An 18,917-nucleotide genomic window follows, 5' to 3' on the forward strand; every position below is an offset into this window, starting at 1 on the left:
ACTTCTACATGAACAGGTTTAAAATGGGATGTCAGGACAGATTGTTTCTCCTACAGTATCTAATTTAGAAACCTACACTGAATCATAGAATTGTGGAGTTGGAAGGAACCTGAAGGACCATCTCTTCCAACCCCCTGTAATGCAGGAATATCAATTAGATCAGACATGACAGATGACTGCTCAACTTCTGCTTACAAACCTCCAAGGAAGGAGTCCACCACCTCCCAAAGGAGAGCAGTTCACTGTCGAACAGCTCTTACTATCAGAAAGTTATTTCTGATGTTTAGTCAGAATCTCCTTTCCAGTAACTCAAAGCCATTGGTTTATATTCTAGCCTCTGGTGCAGGAGAAAATAAGCTTGCTTCCTCTTCCATGTGATGGCTGTTTCCTCTGTCTCCTCTTTTCCAGGCTAAACATACCCAACTCCCTCAACCATTCCTCATAAAGCTTGGTTTCCTGACCCATGATCATCTTGGTTGCCCTCCTCTGCACACATCAACATCTTTCTTAAATTGTTGTGCCTAGAACTGGACACAGTACTGCAAGTGTGGTCTGATCAAAGCTGCATGGGGTGCTATTTCCCATCTTATATTTTCCTTTGGGGAGAATATGCAATTTTAAGGAGCAGCAACAAAGGGTTTCATACTTCTAGTGCAACACCTGAAGAGGAATCTGTTCATTTTCACCACAAGGAGATGTATGGTATAAGAGAGCAATCATAATTAAAATCACTATTGTATTTGTATTGGTTTATTGGTATATAACATGTCACATTTCAACAACAACAACAACAACAACAGTAGTTCTCAAAGTCTGAGAAGGGCACAGCACATGGATTTCAACAGCGAAGTATTTGGGGGGGGGGGTCCTTCCAGAGGGACAATACTCTGGCAGGATTCAAGCTCCCATCTTTAGCTTCAGAAGCTGCTCCAAGATATGCGACTACAACCTCCTCCAAACTCCACATTCCGACCCTCTCTTTTCTTCCCTCCCTTTCTCACATCTCCACTTTCACACCCTCCACAGCTACTCTTGCCATTCTCACCTCTCCCCCCATCCCTTTTCTTCATTCCTCCTCTCCAGCCCCCCCCCCGCAAGACCCCCTTTGAAATGCGCAACACTTCTTAAAAGCGAGAGATGCCAAAGTCTGAATCTCCTGGGACACCTTTCCTTAATCTCCTGGGACACCTTTCCGGAAGTGTGTGAGGGCTAGAGGTAGTAGACAGGAGAAATGCACTCTGCGTGTGCTTAGAGGCCCCTCAAAACCCTGGTGAGTTCTTCCTCGAGCTCAGATCCCTTCTGCCCCTCTCTTTCTTAACCCCTTGGATCTTCTTTCTCTGCCTTCATCCCCCTCTCTCGCCCGCCTCCCCTCTTCGCGTTGATTCCATCTTCCCCCTAGTCGTCCTCCTTCCTTTGCTCTTGGATTCCCCCCTCCCTTCGCCTCTCGCCACTCCCGCGTCTCATTGATCTTATCTCCCCTACCCCATCGCACTCCTCTTTTCTCTGCGGCGCCCCCCGTCTGGTTTGCTGGAGGAGAGAAGTTGGAGGGCACCCGCACCGTCCAGTCAATTGCAGCAAGGAATACGTGCGGCTCTGCCTCCTACTCTTCCTTGTCCCGGGCTCCCTGCAACCTCAGCAGCAGCAGCAGCAGCAGCGAGAGCAGCCGCCGCGGGGGGCGTGGTCAGGCGGGAGGGGCTGCGAAGGGGCGGAGCTCCCGGCAGCGCCACAGAACGAAGTGGAGCCCCAACCGGCTCAGGACTGAGGCGCCGCTGCTGCGACCGCTGCCGCCGCTCTCAGCCTCCATCCAGAGCCGGGGCACTGATGGGCATCCCTCGCCCCCCTGCCCCAGGCGCCGCGGATCTGAACCCCCAGCCGGGATCCCGCTGCCGCTGCCGCTCGCCTTCGCCGGTGGAATCGTACTGTAAGATGTAGAATGCTCCCGGTGCCGAGAGCCAAGCGGCAGCAGCCTCTCCTGTGGCCCGGGAATGCGGAGCCCCCAGCACCTCCCTGGATTTGGATGGTCCCGAGCGCGGCGGGGCTCTTTCGGGTCGGGGGCGCCGCTGGGGTGGTGCCCCCTCCTCTGCTGCTCTCTTCGCCGCCGCCGCCTCCGCCGCCTGCGCCTCTGATCCAGGGGGTTTCGGGCTGGCAACTTCCCTGCGATCCTTTCCTGCCTTTGATGGCACCGGAGCATCATTCCGCGGTTCATCAGCTTCCCTTTCTGAACGGGCAGGTAAGGAAGGAACCTTTGCCTCTTTGCCTGCCTCCCTTCACCACCATCTATCTCTCCCCCCCCCCGCCCTCTTTATTCGTGCTTCTTTTTCTGGTTGCTTTGACGGAGGGTCCTGTTGGAAGCGCACTTCGCTTTTGCTCACTCCCATCGCGCCGGTTCTTTTCCGTGGTGGGTTCAAAAGCGCCCAGGCGACTGAAAAAGGGGACATTGGGAAACTCGTTACGAGCCTTGGGAAACGCATAAGCTGGCAGTGAAAGAGGTGGGAAGCAACTTCTGTCGCTGTCCGACGCGCCGTGGTGCTGAAGTTCGCCCGTAAATTTCCTCGCTGTTGCAGACGTGTGTCTGCGCCTTGCTGTTGAACCGCACTGTGTCTCCACCAGACTTTAAAGACAAGATGAGAGGGAGAGAGAGACCACATTAACTATTAATACGAATCTATTGCTAATGCTGAGCTCGTTCCTTTTCACTCTCAAACCACACGGACTGCACATTTCTGAGCTCCATACGTTTGTAAATAACACCCAAAATAGTATGCCTTCCTCACAAGACTGCAGTCCTCTGACATTTAGGGCTCATTCTTTGCTCGTTGGTTTTTGTTTTTGTTTTTTTTTGTTTTGTAATGTCGCTCTCACGATTGCACTGGAACGACACTACCATAAGGTCTATGCCCTTCTACTCCCTTAATACTCTTTCCTGTTGATACCCTAATAAATCCATAATTAACAGGGCAGTGTATTTTACAGCAATCATTCAGAATGTAGAATTGTTTACTATGGAAAACTCGATAAAAAGAATGGAGTTACATGAGCCTATTGCAGATGCATCCTAGTCGCAAACTGGGCAGTGATTTGAAGGCTGGTTTTGAGCATTTCTTTTCCATAACAAATCATCTCCCATACAATCTGGATCATTGCATAAAGCTCATCTAAATAAATAAATAAAAACTACAGAAAGGTTGTTCTAATATTGCAAGCAATGTTTCCTGACCATCTTAGACCAAAGTTATCACACTCTTTTAAAAATACCAGCATATTGGACCAGCTGGTGTATTCATCCAATGCACTATGCTGTTTTTACAATATTTGTGGCTGCTCCAGAAGGCTTTCTCAAGGTGTAGAACAGGACTGATTTAAGAGGGATGTGTTGCAACCCCCTCCCCCCGTTGCTATGCCAGGATGCTACCACTAGAGGTATTTTATGTCTAAGAACTTGTGTTTCCCTTCATGTTTAGAAATCTGGAAAATATTTATTTTAATAAAAAGAAAGTGGGTGGCTGCTCATGAATCTGCTCATTAGGACTAACCCTCTCACCATCACTTTGAGTTTACTGTGACAGCATCAGCTGGACATATAAAGAAAATGCTAACATAAGCAATTGCATTTTGTGTCTTCTGCTCTGATTTTCTTTGATGTTATATGGCAGGCATTAGCTGGTCTTGATCACATATTAATTCAAGCAATAAATCTCATCATCACTGCTGGCTACACACAAACACACACACACACACACACACACACACGTGTGTGTGTGTGTGTGTGTGTGTGTGTGGATTGTAAGGCACATTTGAAAGTAGTGGTGGATGATCAGCTTGGAGATTAGCCTTAAGTATTTTTTAATTCATGCATTAGATATCATTGACTATGTTAATTATGGAATTGGTTATGTGTGGTGTTTAATGCCTCTGACATAAATTTGATGCTGTTTCACTTAGATGTTTGAACTCCTAATTCTTTGGATAAATTCCAGTTTCCTAATAAAATGTCTAAGCTAGAAATCTGTCCTGGCACTTGATGGTAGTGTGTAGGAGCAGAGCATAGTGGTGAGTGAAAGACACACTCCAGGACCGAATGAAAATTTATGAACTTGGAGAATCATAGAATTGGACTGAAAGCAATAACATTCCTCTAGTTTGGATATACCGAATCCAGGGAGGCCCTGTAGTTGCCTTTGATTTGCTATTGCCTGTGTAAAAGCTGAATGATCACTAATTTTAGTGAGATTTTCTTTTAACATAACAGTTAAATTATGCTGTTTGACATTCACCTGGCTATGGTTTTTAAAAAATTGGCTTGATTTCCAACAGCCTTGTCATATAAGCCACTGCTTATAAAAACAGAAGTTTAGGATGTGAAAAAACCACTGCTGTATCTGGGCAGGGACATGACTTGTAGCATCATTCTAGCACTGAGAACTGTCTCAAGACACCACACCAGTGCTGTGCTGTGGTTTGTCGTGGCTATATTCACAACAAGCAATACCATCAGATGTACTACAGCATCAAGCAAAGGTGTTGTGCAGCACAGAATGGGGTGGAAATGGGCTATGGAAGAGAGGTCTGCTTGAGGAGTGAATTGGGATGACTCATCTATGAGTAGGATTCCTGTTAGATTGCATCTAAATCAGAATTCAGGGTGAAATGTGGTACTCCATTGAGATAGAATTGTTTCCTGAAATCATAGGCAGACATACTCATATCTACATAGCTTTAGTCAGATTCCAGCTGATCTCCACTAATTCTTTACCCTTGCCATATTTAATATTAGATGTGTACTATGATCACAGTCATTGCACCATGGTATTGTAGTTCTGAGTTGCTGCATAAGCCCTTAGTAGTAGTAATTTATAGCTGAACTCAGTAAATTTCAAATTGTTTCCCCACCCCAGTGAATTTTTTTCATGTTTTGGAGGAAGCAAAAGCATACATAAGAATCATATAATTTGTGCTCAAAAATACATATGAAATAGAAATGAAGACATGAATAATTAACAAACAAAAGCTGTATGGACTAATATGTTAGAGTGTATTCTTACCTTTTAAAAACTTTATTTTAGTGGATGTTTGGAGCTCATTCTCCAGTGATTGGATTTTCACCTTCTTCAAGTGTGGAATTTGTTCCTCTTTTTCCTCAAGTATACACAACTGCTGCTCCACACCATTCTGGGAAAAGTTGGGTAGAAAAGAGGCTTCCAAATTGCAAGGTAAGTTAAAATTTGCCTTCTTCTTCACTTAACAGGCATTGAGATTTTGGAGGTAGAATTACATTACTGTACCAATATATGGGGTACTATTCATTCATTTAAAATATTGATCCCAGTATTAAACTTCCAAACTGGCTTACAAATATTACAATTAAATATTTAAATAACAGTGAATTAATAATGCTGTTTCTAGCCATCCTGAATCTCACCCAAAACTATATTTTCCTCCCTGAACCACAAACCTGACCAGAACCTGAGTCATTATTTAAAAGTTTCTGATGAACCTCAACTGGAAGACTCCTGAAATAACATGAAACTGGCAAACACCATTGTTGGTTATACTTAGAGTAGAGCCATTGAAATCAGTGGACAAGTAATAAGTCTGTTGATTTCAGTTGATGTACTCTGAGTTTGACTTAGTTCATGATGACCCAACAGAGCCAGGTTACCTGTTCATAAATTAATAAGGCCTTATGTGGAAATGGTTCAGTTTGGTTGTGTATCTTTAATGTTTCATTTATTGTTTATGAGAACTTTACAGTTATGCATTTTTTTTCATGCTGCAAGCCACCTTGAGCACTGTTTGAACTTTGGAAAGGTGGTATACAAATAAAACATATGCATGCATGTAAATGAAGACGCTTGATGTGGTTCACTCACTGGCTCACCAGCAGCAGAATGAGCACATAAACCCTCCCTGATATTAGTTTTATTTTATACATTTTGGAGTGCATCCTGGCTTCTGCACCCCACCCACTTCAAGAAAGCTGGGTCTAGAGACCATCAGCAGGGGCTGGACTGGAAGCATTCTTCAAACTTCAGACAGAAACCACTGATGAAAAGCATCCTGTTGCAGGAAAGAAAAGAGGATGGGGTCCCATTGTGTTCATTGCCTCCCCCATGTTCCAGTGTTGAGCCAGACTGGGGACTAAAGATTCTAAGCTGTTGCTGATTTGATTTGAAATCTAGACTCTCTAACCTAGATACAAAAATAATTTGTTTGCAGTTGCTGTGACTGGAGTGTCCCCGGGTGCAGAAGTCTGCTAGCCTGGTAACTTTAGAATCAGAGGAAAGTGAGCAGCTTCTTCCTGGTCCAGGAAACCTGAAGAAGCTCTCAGTCCAGCCATTGAGGAGTCCTTAATGCAGTAATGGGGAGCACAGTGTGGGTGGATGGGGAGGGACTCACTGGAAATGATATTCCACTCTGAGCTGTGCTTGTTTTGCAGGGGCCTAAAAATATTTTGAGCATCCTTTATGCCAGGTAGTTAATCTACATAAGCCAGGATCATTACCCTATCTAGAAAAGGAAGCTTTTAAATACTGCTAGGTGAATTGGACCAAGGCCAAATGATAGCAGACTCAAAAAGATTAGAAGATGAAGGAAAGCAGACAGGCAGTGTATGTTTGATCAAAATATTGATATGGAAATCCCAGCCTCGTGATGTGTACTGATGTTAGACAGACTGTGTGAGAGAGGTATTTGTGATTTTATTTTATTTATTAAATTTCTATACCACCTTTTATCAAAGTATCACAGGGTGGTTTACAATATAAAAACTCAAAAATATATAGCACAGCAACAAACAAAAACAATAAACCCTCCCACATGCACAGTTTACATGGAGATAGATTGTTTAATTAGCCAAAGGCCTAGCAGAAGATTAATGTTTTTGCCTGGTGCTAAAGATACATAACAAAGGCAGCAGGTTTGCCTCTCTGGGGAGAGCATTCTACAAGCTGAGAACCACCACAGAAAAGGCCAGCTCTCATGTTACCACACTCTGGACATCTTGTGGAGGAGGCACACAAAGAAGGGCCTCCGATGATGATTGCAGTGTCCAGGTCAGTTCATAAGAAGAAAATGTAAGGTTCAGCCTCACATTCCATTTCCAACATGGTGGGGAACAACTTATGTGAATTACCCAGATAACTAAATTATGGGGCAATTAACAAATATAATTAAAAAATGCAAGGACATAAGAAGATTTTTTAAGTTTGATTCCACACACAAAAAGATCAGTATGTCAACTTGAAGGTCTCATAAAACTTTCCTGGTTACTGATACTTGGTTGTAACTGTTTTAGATTAATGGGCTTGCTCCACCTCACTGTGCAAATGGCCATTACTGTGAGCTTCATATTTGTGAACTGAACCAGTTCCTGAGCTTTTATTAGAATCTGAACTTTAACAATCTGGAACAGTGTCAGTTTCAGCAGAAATTGATTTGGAGCCAACCAAACAAACAAACAAACAAACGGAATTGTTTGACATAGATTTTTCCAACAAGACCCAATAGGATTAATGGCATTTCAGATATTGATAAGAGATCCCAGTCTCGTTAAGCTGTTTGAATCAATCCATATGTATTTGCAAAGTGCTCACACCAGACATCGTGGAATGCCTGTGGGGAATTATTATTTAGAAAAATCCCCATTACAAAGTTTATGGAAAGCTCTCATTTGAGGAGAAGGCTTCTTGCCTACCAGTTTAATGATATTACCTTTCCATGATGTAGGGATGCTTTCAAGGAAGCAACCCACTGTGTACATTCTACGTATGGCATAGTTTTAGGAAATTAGTGCCGTGAGTCTGCCTGCACATTTGGATTAACTCTTAGGCTTACCAAGATATACTAAGAAATTTAACAATGATTTTTATTTGTTGTGTGTCTGTACCAAGATTCAGATATATGCACAACCCTGTTCTTAACAAAGAATGTTATGGAAGAAGTGATATACATGCATCATTTGATATCATATGATTTATGCATCGTGGCCAGGGTCAAAAGAACTTGGGCATGCCAAGTGGGTTTTTTTTTTAAATTGCTTTTCTTTTTTGAATGTCAGACTTCCATGTTATATAATAAACACAAAGCAATTTGCTTTGTGGCCGCAAGGTTTGTCATTTGATAAACAGAATCTCAGAGGCTCCTTGGAGACATGTAATTTGGATAGTCTTTTAGGGCTCTGGTATTTATATATGAATCAATAGTCTCAAAAGTGGAAATGCATTCACAGTGGGTATAGTATTTCTCCTAATGAAATCAATAAGAAACTTCCAATTTTAATGGAGCAGGTTTGAAGCTTATGTAGCTTGAATACCATCTTGCATTAAATAAGGTAAGTACCATGCCTGCCACAATTAATCACTCTATCAGCTGAATTGTTTAAAACACTTTCAATCCACTAAAAGGTATCCCTGATTAACTGGGAAGCAGATATATAGATTAGATAAAGAATAGATAGATATAGATATAGATATAGATGAAATAGATATAGACATGGTCCGAGCCAGAGGAGGTTGTATATGCTTTAGCCCAGTGAAACCAATGGAACTTGAGTGACAGTTGTTAAGTGGGGGGGGGATGTGAAGTGGTGGATTAACTGCAGTTTCCAAAGTCCTACCAGCTTGCAGCAGTCAAGGTAGAAGGCAGTGGGATGGACTTACCTTATATTTGTTCACATATATATATATATATCCTCCTATTGGTTCCAGTGGAACAGAATTATTTACCTTGGTTCTTGGGTGCATGGGGAGCCAAATCTTGAGGCTCTCCAGAGAATTAAGGGTCTTTGGGTACAGGCTGCATCTGTCCCAGCTTCTCACTGCATTAAAAGGCCTGTTCCAAGGCCTAATGCCAACTGCCATGGATAGAAGTACCTCCAGTAGTAGATCTATGGCTATGGAGATTTTTGTTGGTGTAGCCTCCCCACCTCTCCATGAGTTGGGAGGAACTTCTGCCATATCCTAACCCTCTCTAGCCAGTGGATCTGGGCATCTTTCTCTCTCTCTCTCTCTCCCCTAAAGAGCTAAATTGTGTTATTTTGCATCAAATCCATTATTTTTTACTATAAGTACTCATAAAATATGTAGATGAAACAGGAGTTTTCTTTTTACTTGAGGGAAGCAATGCAGTCCAATGATGTTAACTAGTTGCCCCTCATTCTCACACACAAGTCTTATTCATTGATCAGTTGGATTTATCAATGAATGGTGAATGGCACAACTGCACCCACTGCAAACAATATCTCAGCTTTATTTTCCATTCCTCTGCTGTTACAATTATTTTCTATTCCAATTTTTTAAGCTATACTGTATATTTGTTCTGGCAGTGCTGTTTACAAAGGTTTGACATCAGATTGCTTGGGTAGATACAGAGAATTCAAATAATTAGAAGCTTTTCAGAAAGCCAAGGTTAATCTGATAGTGGAGAGTTCCAATGAATGTTAAAGAAACCAAAAGCCATAGCAGTCAATTGAATTATATCATGAGCAATGTTTTTCTCTTTTTCTTTCTCCTCTTCTGGGCAGATTTATTTAAACAATGCGTTTGCTCTGGATTCATCATGGGTACATCCTGAGGAGCTACGAATCTACCAGGGACACGATAAACCTCTTGTTATGACAAATCAAGTAGCTGTGGCTTTATCTAGGCCAGCTACTGCCCCTAGGCCTCTTCCTGCAGTGGTGTTAACACCCCAGCCTATTCCAGGTTAGTTAAAAATAAATAACAATGTTCTTGAGCTCTATGTTTTCCTTCCTGTTGATCTGTGCAATTTGCAGCAATGTTCCATTTTGAATTCAAAGCTGTTTCTTTTGAGGAGGCTGTATTCATTTGGGTTGAAGCAGGATGCAGATATATGTAAACTCACTTGAATGTCATCCTAGAGATTATTCAGCAATTGAGATAAATCAGGGAGGACATGAAGGGCAATATAGTGGCTATCATGTTATGCAGTTTAGCCCAGTCATTTGCTCTGCTGATAAACGCCCTGGAAACCAAACCAGAAGCTGATTTGACATCAAGTTATGTCTTTTCCAAACTCATTGAGGAGCATTATAGGAAAAATGAATGTCTTGATGGTGAATGTAGCACAGACCCTTGTCAAAGTCTATCTCTTTAGGCTACCAGAAAGCACAGAGCAAATAAAATGTTTTCACTATAGGAAAATGGGACATCTAAGGAAATATTGCCACAAGTGGAAGTCCAGGCAGTGCAAGCAAACTCAAAAGGGACTCAATCCCTAAGCAAAGGTTGCAAGTGATGCTTCTACAGAAATCTGGGACACAAGCCTCAAAGCTATCCGCAACAGAATGCCTCATCACTGGTATGTTGTTTCTGGCACAAGCAGTCACATGTCAAATGCCAAGTCCTTCATTGCATCACTCAATCCAAATGACCAGATTTACTTTGCTGATGGGAACAGCATAACTGCTGAAGGGAAGGGCCAAGGCTTTCTCAAGTGTTTCCAGCCAAGGGACAAGTTGAAGCTTATTTCCATAACAAGTTGTATGTTCTTGATCTCTGTGGAGGTTTGTTCTCCATGAAGCATGCAACCAATAAGGGTCTTCCTGTACCATTTAATAGAAACAACTGCTTCATTAAGAAGGGAAAAGATGTACTAACCACTGCAAAGATAGATGATAATCTTTACAAGCTTGTTCTTTCAACAGAAGATGCAAAGGCAAACAAGCAAGAAATACATGACACCTGCTTGTACAAATGGAATTGCAGAATGGGGCACAGATACCCAGATGCAACCAAGGAACTTACGAAGAAGCAATTGACAAGATGCTTGGAATTGTCAACCTGCAGTACTCGGATGAAGTGCATCATCTGTATTAAGGCAAAAGCAACTCACAAGCTGTCTTCAAAGATCAGTGAGAACAGAGCATCTGTTGCTCTGGAGCTTGTGCACAGCGACATGTGCCAACCAGTGCCAGCTCCCACAGCCAGAGGGAACAAATACTTTCTCACATTCATTGATGACTTCAGTCATTTCTCCATGGCCTCCCTTCTTAAGAGTGAAGCAGAATTATTTGAAAAACTGAAGGATTGTGTAACATTCACCAGCAAAAATTTCCAGAGAAAAGTGGTGAATTTACTGGTCATAATATCAAGCAGTTTCTCAAGGATATTGGCATACAGCATCAAACCACTGCTCTGTATATGCCCTCTCAAAATGGCATCACTGAGAGAAAGCATCATTCTCTAATGGAAATGTCAATGAGCATGCTGATTGATGCTGCTGTCTCAAGGAAGTTCTGGAGTGAAGCCATGAATGCAGCCAACCACCTGCAGAAGAGAAAGCAATAGACACTACATGGAAATAATAATAATAATAATAATAATAATAATAATAATATAATAATAATATACAACAACAACAACAACAACAACAACAACAACAACACAATAATTTTTATACCCTGCCCTCCCCAGTCAAGACCGGGCTCAGGGCAGCTAACACCAGGTATAAAACAATTGATTAAAACAACTTAAAAACAAGATTAAAATACAACATTAAAGTGTAGCCTCATTTCAGTAGAAACTCAAATAAAAAAACTGGGGAAGAAAGCATCAAATCTTCACCAAGGCCAACTATCCAGACTGGTCCTACGTGGGCCAGAAAAAAGCCAGGGAAGTCCCCAGATAGGACTTCCATCACAGAAGGAAAAAGGAAAGGGGGAGGGGATCAAATTGATTCCAAGCCAAAGGCCAGGTGGAACAACTCTGTCTTACAGGCCCTGTGGAAAGAAATCAGATCCCAGGGCCCTGGTCTCATGAGACAGAGTGTTCCACCAGGTCAGAGCCAGTGCTGAGAAGGCCCTGGCTTGGTTGAGGCTAAAATGACTTCCTTAGGGCCCGGGACCTCTAGGGTTGTTGCTATTTCTGGACCTTAATGACAGGAAAGAAACCCTGAGTATACCATCTCCGAGTTTGGGGGCTGTAAGTCCTATGCCTTAATTCTGCCTGAAAAATGCACCAAACTGCAAAATGTGCCAAACTGTAGCAGGCTTGTTGACAGGTTACAGCAAATCCTGCAAAAGCTACAAAATTCTGGATCCTAGTACAAAGTTGCTGTCTTCAACACAATCTACTTTGATACCATAACCTGATGTATTGAAAGAGCCAAGTGATTATTCCAATATATCACCCAAGGTGCAAGGTCTGCTAACAGACCTTCCTGTGCACCACCACTTTATCGGAGGTGAGGCAGCAGTGGAAGTATCTAGTATACATAGGTTCTGTACACCTCCACACAGTTTGCCTCAGCACGCTGAGATGGGGAATGGCATTCCAATAGTCTGCTCAGAAAAAAACAACAACCATGTGTTGAGTTAATCTAACCTTCATGTGGCTGTTTTACTACATGCCCAACTCAGCAAGAGCCTGATGGAATAGGTTAGTTTGCTGTCAACAACAAAATTAGCTTTTTAAGAAGCTGAGCCAACTTTCTGTAGAATATTATTTCAAATGTGTATTTATAGCAACTCAATTATCCCATGTAGATGGTTATTAACATGGATGGTTAATTGATCCATCAGTTCATTAAAACCAACTTACGTACCACAATATGCATGAAATCAATTCCATAAATTTGCATATATCAGGTACGGTACACAGCTAAGCAAGCTGAATTGGTTGATTTGTTTGCTGTTTTTGAGTATATGCCTGGAAGGGCCAGAAGATATATCATTCAAAAGATAAATCTGAACTTGTATTTTATTGATTCCCCCAAAAGCATACTAATTGGCAGCAATTCTGTTTTTTTTAAAGCCTCTGAATATCATAATTAGATAATGCATGCATAGCAAACCACTTGAATTTTAAAAGATTGTACTGGTCCTTCCTTCATTTGCTAAGATAAAAAAAATGTATTTCAAACAATAACCAGATGGTAATTGCCCGGTCTTATTTTTACAGCTTTTCTTCTTAATGGGAAACAGTATTGCTTTAATGCAATTTTCTTCTTTCTTGTATTTTCCCAGAATAGTGCTACACAATGAGAAGAGATAATTTTCTCATACAGCACAGAGTTTCTTTGTTGGCGGAAAAATGTGATTCCTTGCCAGCTAGCAAGACTTATTTATTCCAATTAGCTTAGATTTTTATTTTGCATTGATACATGTCGGACAAGTTAGATAATTCTTGAACTTCAATGGCTTTTCAGATTCTTTACACAAAGCTGCCTTATCTTCTTGCTGCTCTTCACTATTGATCTGCTATTGTGCCTTCCACTGAAGATTATACAAACCATAAAATACTCTGCAGATGGACAAAATAACAGGGTTGTGTATTTATCTATATCTGGATGAGAAAGAGAGTTGTGGTCTATATCCCAGCAAGGATCCATTATTAGTAGTAATTCCAACTAATGGCCGGATATTACAAGAACACCAAACTGAAATCTATTGTTGCATTTGTTGCATTTTTATCTCTCTGTTCATTGGACGAATAAGAGCAATTGACTTACTGTGAGTTTTTCACATTATACTCTTTTTTTAAAAGGAGGTATAATGTGGAAAACGTAGCTCCTTAGGACAGGCCATTATTTTGGTCCTAGCTAGTTTGTTGGTGAACTCTATTCATGTAACTGACAGTCCACTTATTTGGGGACTATATTGTAAATCTTTCAGAAAGATGGAAGATGCCTTGGAGGATAAGCTCCTTTTGTTGATGAAGCTGACATAAATAGTTCACGTGGACTGCTGGAATACTAGTTGCTGGAAACCACAGGAGGGGAAAGTGCTCTTGTACTTGAAACTAGCTTGCAAGTTTCCCATAGGCATCTGGCTGGCCTCACCTGGTAAGAACAGGTTGCTGGAATAGATAGGCCATTGAACTGATCCAGCAGACTCTTCTTATGTTCCCATAGAAGATAGGGAGGTGGGAGATGGGGAGAGGGAAGGGCCAAGTGAAATATCTGATTGGGAGTAGAGGGTGGGGGTAGTTAAAGCAAAATTTCCAATAGGAAACTGCAGTAATCCCTTCCTCCAGGATTCTGCTATCTTTTAATGCTTTGGTACAGCAGCAGATTTCACTTTTTTCAGCTGATTTACCTTCTGTGTAGCAGCTTTAGTTCAGGGAGCTTCTGTTTCATGAAATGATCATGATAGTATGCTATGTTGGACTTAATTTGGTTTCCAGTGGCAGCCATATTAGTTTGTTGCAGCAATAAAATAAAATAAAATATAAAGAAATGAATGTCATTACAATGGACTACAGTCCAATTCATCTGATGCAAGTGTTTTTGAGTGACCTGTGTTAAAGTCAATTTAAAGTTTATAGGAAAGGATCCCAGAAGCTTTCCTGACCATGCATTGGAAATTACACAAACTGGTCACTGTACTACTGTTGTTTTATGCTATCAAACTCCTGTTGCTCTGTTACTTTTGCAAGTCTACCAGCTAAACTTATTCCATTAAAAATCAATCCTGTGGGAAAGGTGGAGTTCTGTGAAAGACAACTGTGGGAAGAGATGGGTGAGGCATAGAGGCCCATGAAGACTGTACTCCTATATCTCAGAGGGTATTTGTCAGTGGTCCCTTCTGGTGAATGATAATTGATGATAGTAATGCCGTACAGAAGATTTCCGTCAACCTGGTGCCCTCTAGATGTTGATTGACTACGAGTCCCGTCATTACTGTGCACTAGCTCTGCTGGCTGGGCCTGATGGGAGATGTAGTCCAAAACACATGATGCACACTAGGTTATGGGATGCTGTTATGCAGTGACCAAAAGGAGGTAGATTACTAAACTCTGGTTTGCATAGCTTGCTTGGAATACTGAAGCATAAAACAATCCAATACAAAAAGAATTGTTTATATCTAAAATTCTTTTCAATTGTTCTTCTGTGGAAGTTGTGCTGGGAAGATTGCATTTATGAGATACTTATTTGTCGAATAATGTGTGGGAAGGAATGTAATTCCTTTTAGAACAGTTTTAATGTGATTGTCATGGCTGAACATATATAGGAATTCATGGTGAGAAACAGAATATTCACATAAGGAATTCCACTGTCCATAATTATTAGCATTCCCTCTCTCCCAAGTGGAGTGGCAGCTGAATAAATAAAAACAGACTGCTCATTCATTATGAAATATTGAAGGTTGGCAAGGCTCACATGTCTGGTTTGGCAATTGCAAATACCTGTAAGCTGATTTTTCTTTTCTGTAGGAAAGAGCAATGGGTCAATATACTATGGCAGATAAAATCAGATTTCAGAAACCTGCATAATCTTTTTGTTGACCCAAAGATAGAAAAAATGACACATTATTTTATCACCTAGGAATTATAGGTTATTTCCTTGTTCTTCCCCCAACTCTGGACAATATTAGTTGTTTAAACAGAGGACATATTGCAAGGCAAAAATAATTTTGTCTACTTCAGTTTGTGAAGGGTCAAGGACTAAAGTCATTTAATGATAGGTTAGCAATGTTCTTATTTTATCTGATGTGCCACCTAAAAAGCAGATGTACAAAATCAACCATTCATTAGATACTACTTCATTTGTCAAGGTCAGCTTGACCTTCAGCCAGCTTTTTGATTACCTTGAAGTAGCTTTGATTTCCAAGGAAAGCTGCTGCATTGAACTTAATATTTCAAGATGTGCAACAATAGTTAGCATATTTTTTTTCTTCCCTGAAAGCCTTACACATTTATTATGCTTCCTCAGGGGTAAGTAGTAACATGGCAGAAAGTCAAGGGAAATTGGAAAGCTCAAGGGAAACTGGAAGAATTTGAAAGGAATGGATTGAAGTTATTGGCTTGTTCAGTAACCTGATTGCAACCTCTGCATAGTTTCTGTGGGATTTGGGGTCCATGCACTGTATTATTATGATCTACTGACTGGTACATAGCCAGTGTTTTTTAATGGCCAGAGAGTAGGTGCAGCAGGTCATTCTATCAAATGTTTCCCTATTTGTGCACTGAGAATAATGATATCTATAGCACCTACCGGTATAGGTTTTTGCCAGCCTGGACTCCACTGTCAGCCAGGATTTGAGCAGCTAAAAGGAGCCAGCTTCCTCCCCCATTCCCTGCAGAAGTAGCACATGTTTTGCTTGCAAAATGTCCTAGGTTTAGTTCCTGGCATTTCCAGTTAAGACAAGGAATGACTTATTTTTGAAACCCTGGGGAGTCAGTGTAGGAAATACTGAGCAAGATGGAGCAGTAGCCAGACTTGGTATTCAGTGGATTCTTGTGCCTGGGAGATCTTTTGATCAAAAGGCAAGGTATTCACTGAATCACAGGGATGTACACCCACATATATGACAAACATACATATATGTGTTGACACATATAAATGCTGCAAAAAGTAAACACATCTATAAATATCCTTTGGTACTAGTTAAGGTAACAAACTGCCACACAGTTCGTAAGAGCTGTGGAAATCTTTGGCCTGAAGATCTAATTGAGCTTCCTATATCTCCCCATTTGGCTTGTGAGACTTTTTTGGCCAATCCACATCCACCTGCCCCACATCTTATGTTATATATGATGCCAGGTGTGGGGCAGGTAAAGATGTGACTCCCTATCAGAAACAAATTTTATAGTCCTTAAGAATTTCTTAATTCTCAGAGTGTGTGCAGGCTACAGTTGCTCATTGGTGAGAGAAGTAAACTCTTCATAAGCTCAGAGGCACTCACTATTATTACTTCATTGATATTTGTGCCTAGGAATTCTGTGTCATGGATTTACTGAGCTTTTTATTAATATGAATCACTGTTTCTCCTGTGTATGTGATTGGTAACTCAGTATATGTGAGCACACAGGATTTTCTTGGTGCCTATGGGCACCAGGTTGGCAATTCTCTGTTTTTATCTTATTTCTTGATGTGGGAGATCAGTTGCTAGAGCTGGAAGGTCCTGTGCCCTTGCAATCAAACTGGGTTTGAAGGATGTGGAAGGAAGGTGGGAGTACTCTCTCCCCCACTATCCAGTAGCCCATCCTGTGTACTTGCTTGTGGCATTCTGGCAATGTGAAGTTGGCTGTGGATGCTTGTTTCACCCCATGAAAGGACTGAGAGAGATGCACTTGGACAGACAGAGAGATAGAGATCTATATATAGCAGGCATAGGCAAACTCGGCCCTCCAGGTGTTTTGAGACTACAACTCCCATCATCCCTAGCTAACAGGACCAGTGGTCAGGGATGATGGGAGTTATAGTCCCAAAACATATGGAGGGCCAAGTTTGCCTATTCCTGATATTTAGTGTGCATGTTTGTGTGTGTAGTGTTACTTTTATTTATAGTTGACCAAATTATACATATCTGTCTAGTTGTTATTTTTAAGTTCTCTATCTGTATTATGAATATTTTACATTGTTTTATATAAGCTTCTTAGAGGGGGTTTCTGAATAAGCAGTATATACATCTTGCTAAATAAACAAAAATAAACCAGGTTGTGGTATGAGTGCTGGCCAACATGAGAGAAGAAGCAAGCAGCAGGAGTTTGTGCTAGTGAGATGGGAGCAGCTGTCACTTGCTGCAATCAATGTGAGTCCCTTTGTAAAGAAAGTGACATTATTTTGAGGAGTTGGGTTATTTAAGGGACAAAAAACAACAACCTGATTTATACTAAATGCCACTTCTGCTGCAAGAAAACAACAGCAGCAGAAAAAGGCTATTGTTTCGTCCAGAGTAGCCCTTTTAATTCACCAGGCATATTCCAAAAGGCTCGGCAACAAAGGTTCCCAAAGCCTTGAAGCCAATGTATGCCTGACAACTGGCCTTAACAAATTCAGAGTCAATCACAGTTATGATTAGATGGTGCACTTAGGAGGGAGCCTTGCCTAACCCACAACTGCATGCAGTGTTGAAGTCTGAGTGCCCTTCATTTGAGAGTGGGGATGTGCTAGCTGTTGTTGTTGTTTAGTCATTTAGTCATGTCCGACTCTTCATGACCCCATGGACCAGAGCACACCAGGCACTCCTGTCTTACACTGCCTCCCACAGTTTGGTCAGACTCACCCCACCTTTAATTACATCCCTATTGTCCTCCACACATTAGAGGGCAAAGTATGTAGTACTCACAGAGACTCCCTGTGAGACAGAGGTCACATTTACACCATACATTGCACATGGCTCCCCACCTCCCTGAGAATCCTGGGGATTGTATTTCATTAAGGGTTTCTGAAATTGTAGCTATAGTTCCTAGGATTTAAAGTCACAACACTTTGGCATGGTTGGAATACAGCGTGTGGTAAATTAATATATATATCTGGTAACACTATGATTTCCAACATAATACAAACAGGTAATAAAAATCAATATGGTTAAAAACTGAAGGAATGTTTAACTTTATATTTTGTGAGTCCCTTTAGCATTATAAAGGATTTTACAAGCTTGCATTTATGGATTTGTGAATTTTTAATTGATTATTACTTTGCATATCTCAGGATTACAATATTGTATTCAAAGTGACACACTACTGATTGCCATTTTATAAGTTTCTAATTTAGTGCATCCTAATGTAGCTTTGCCAGGAAACAAGTGAGCAGAGATGCAAAGACCTACATCCTATTTGGGTGGTGTCACTCATAGATAATAATCGTGTGTAGCCAGAGAGAATAACCATGCCTGCTGGCTCTGAAGCCAGGGAGCAATATTGCTCTTTTTAAACACAGGTGACAAGCGAGTCACTGTTTGCAACCTTAGCATGAAGGATGCTTTTAAATTCATGGTTCTATAAAAAAATCTTAATGCAAAGGTCTAGCTTTCAGTAAACACCATTGTTACGTGACATTCTCATACTGAACCTTAAAATAATTAAACCACTTTATCAGAATGTGCACACAGTACAGGCCAAGGGAATCACATGTTTAAAATCCCCTTGACCTTTACAGGTATGTACAATATTGAAAGCACATTGAAAAATCGTGATCACTTCTGAATGATGTGCCAGTTCCTGTCTGCCCATTTC

The 18,917-nt window shown here is 41.2% G+C and overlaps 1 protein-coding gene across 2 annotated transcripts in view; it reads left to right on the forward strand.

Annotated features, from left to right (window-relative positions):
- Positions 1–1,694: 1,694 nt before the first annotated feature.
- Positions 1,695–18,917, forward strand: part of TCERG1L (transcription elongation regulator 1 like) — a 162,023-nt gene continuing 144,800 nt past the window's right edge. The window contains exons 1-3 of one of the 2 annotated variants that reach the window (XM_033149375.1): positions 1,695–2,230; positions 5,064–5,210; positions 9,521–9,701. In XM_033149375.1, the coding sequence (XP_033005266.1) occupies positions 1,934–2,230; positions 5,064–5,210; positions 9,521–9,701 (625 nt within the window). In that variant the 5' untranslated portion in view covers positions 1,695–1,933. The remainder of the gene's footprint in view (positions 2,231–5,063; positions 5,211–9,520; positions 9,702–18,917) is intronic. The other variant, XM_033149374.1, reaches the window with a different exon arrangement.

Source organism: Lacerta agilis, chromosome 5 (assembly GCF_009819535.1).
Source record: "Lacerta agilis isolate rLacAgi1 chromosome 5, rLacAgi1.pri, whole genome shotgun sequence".
Classification (NCBI taxonomy): domain Eukaryota; kingdom Metazoa; phylum Chordata; class Lepidosauria; order Squamata; family Lacertidae; genus Lacerta; species Lacerta agilis.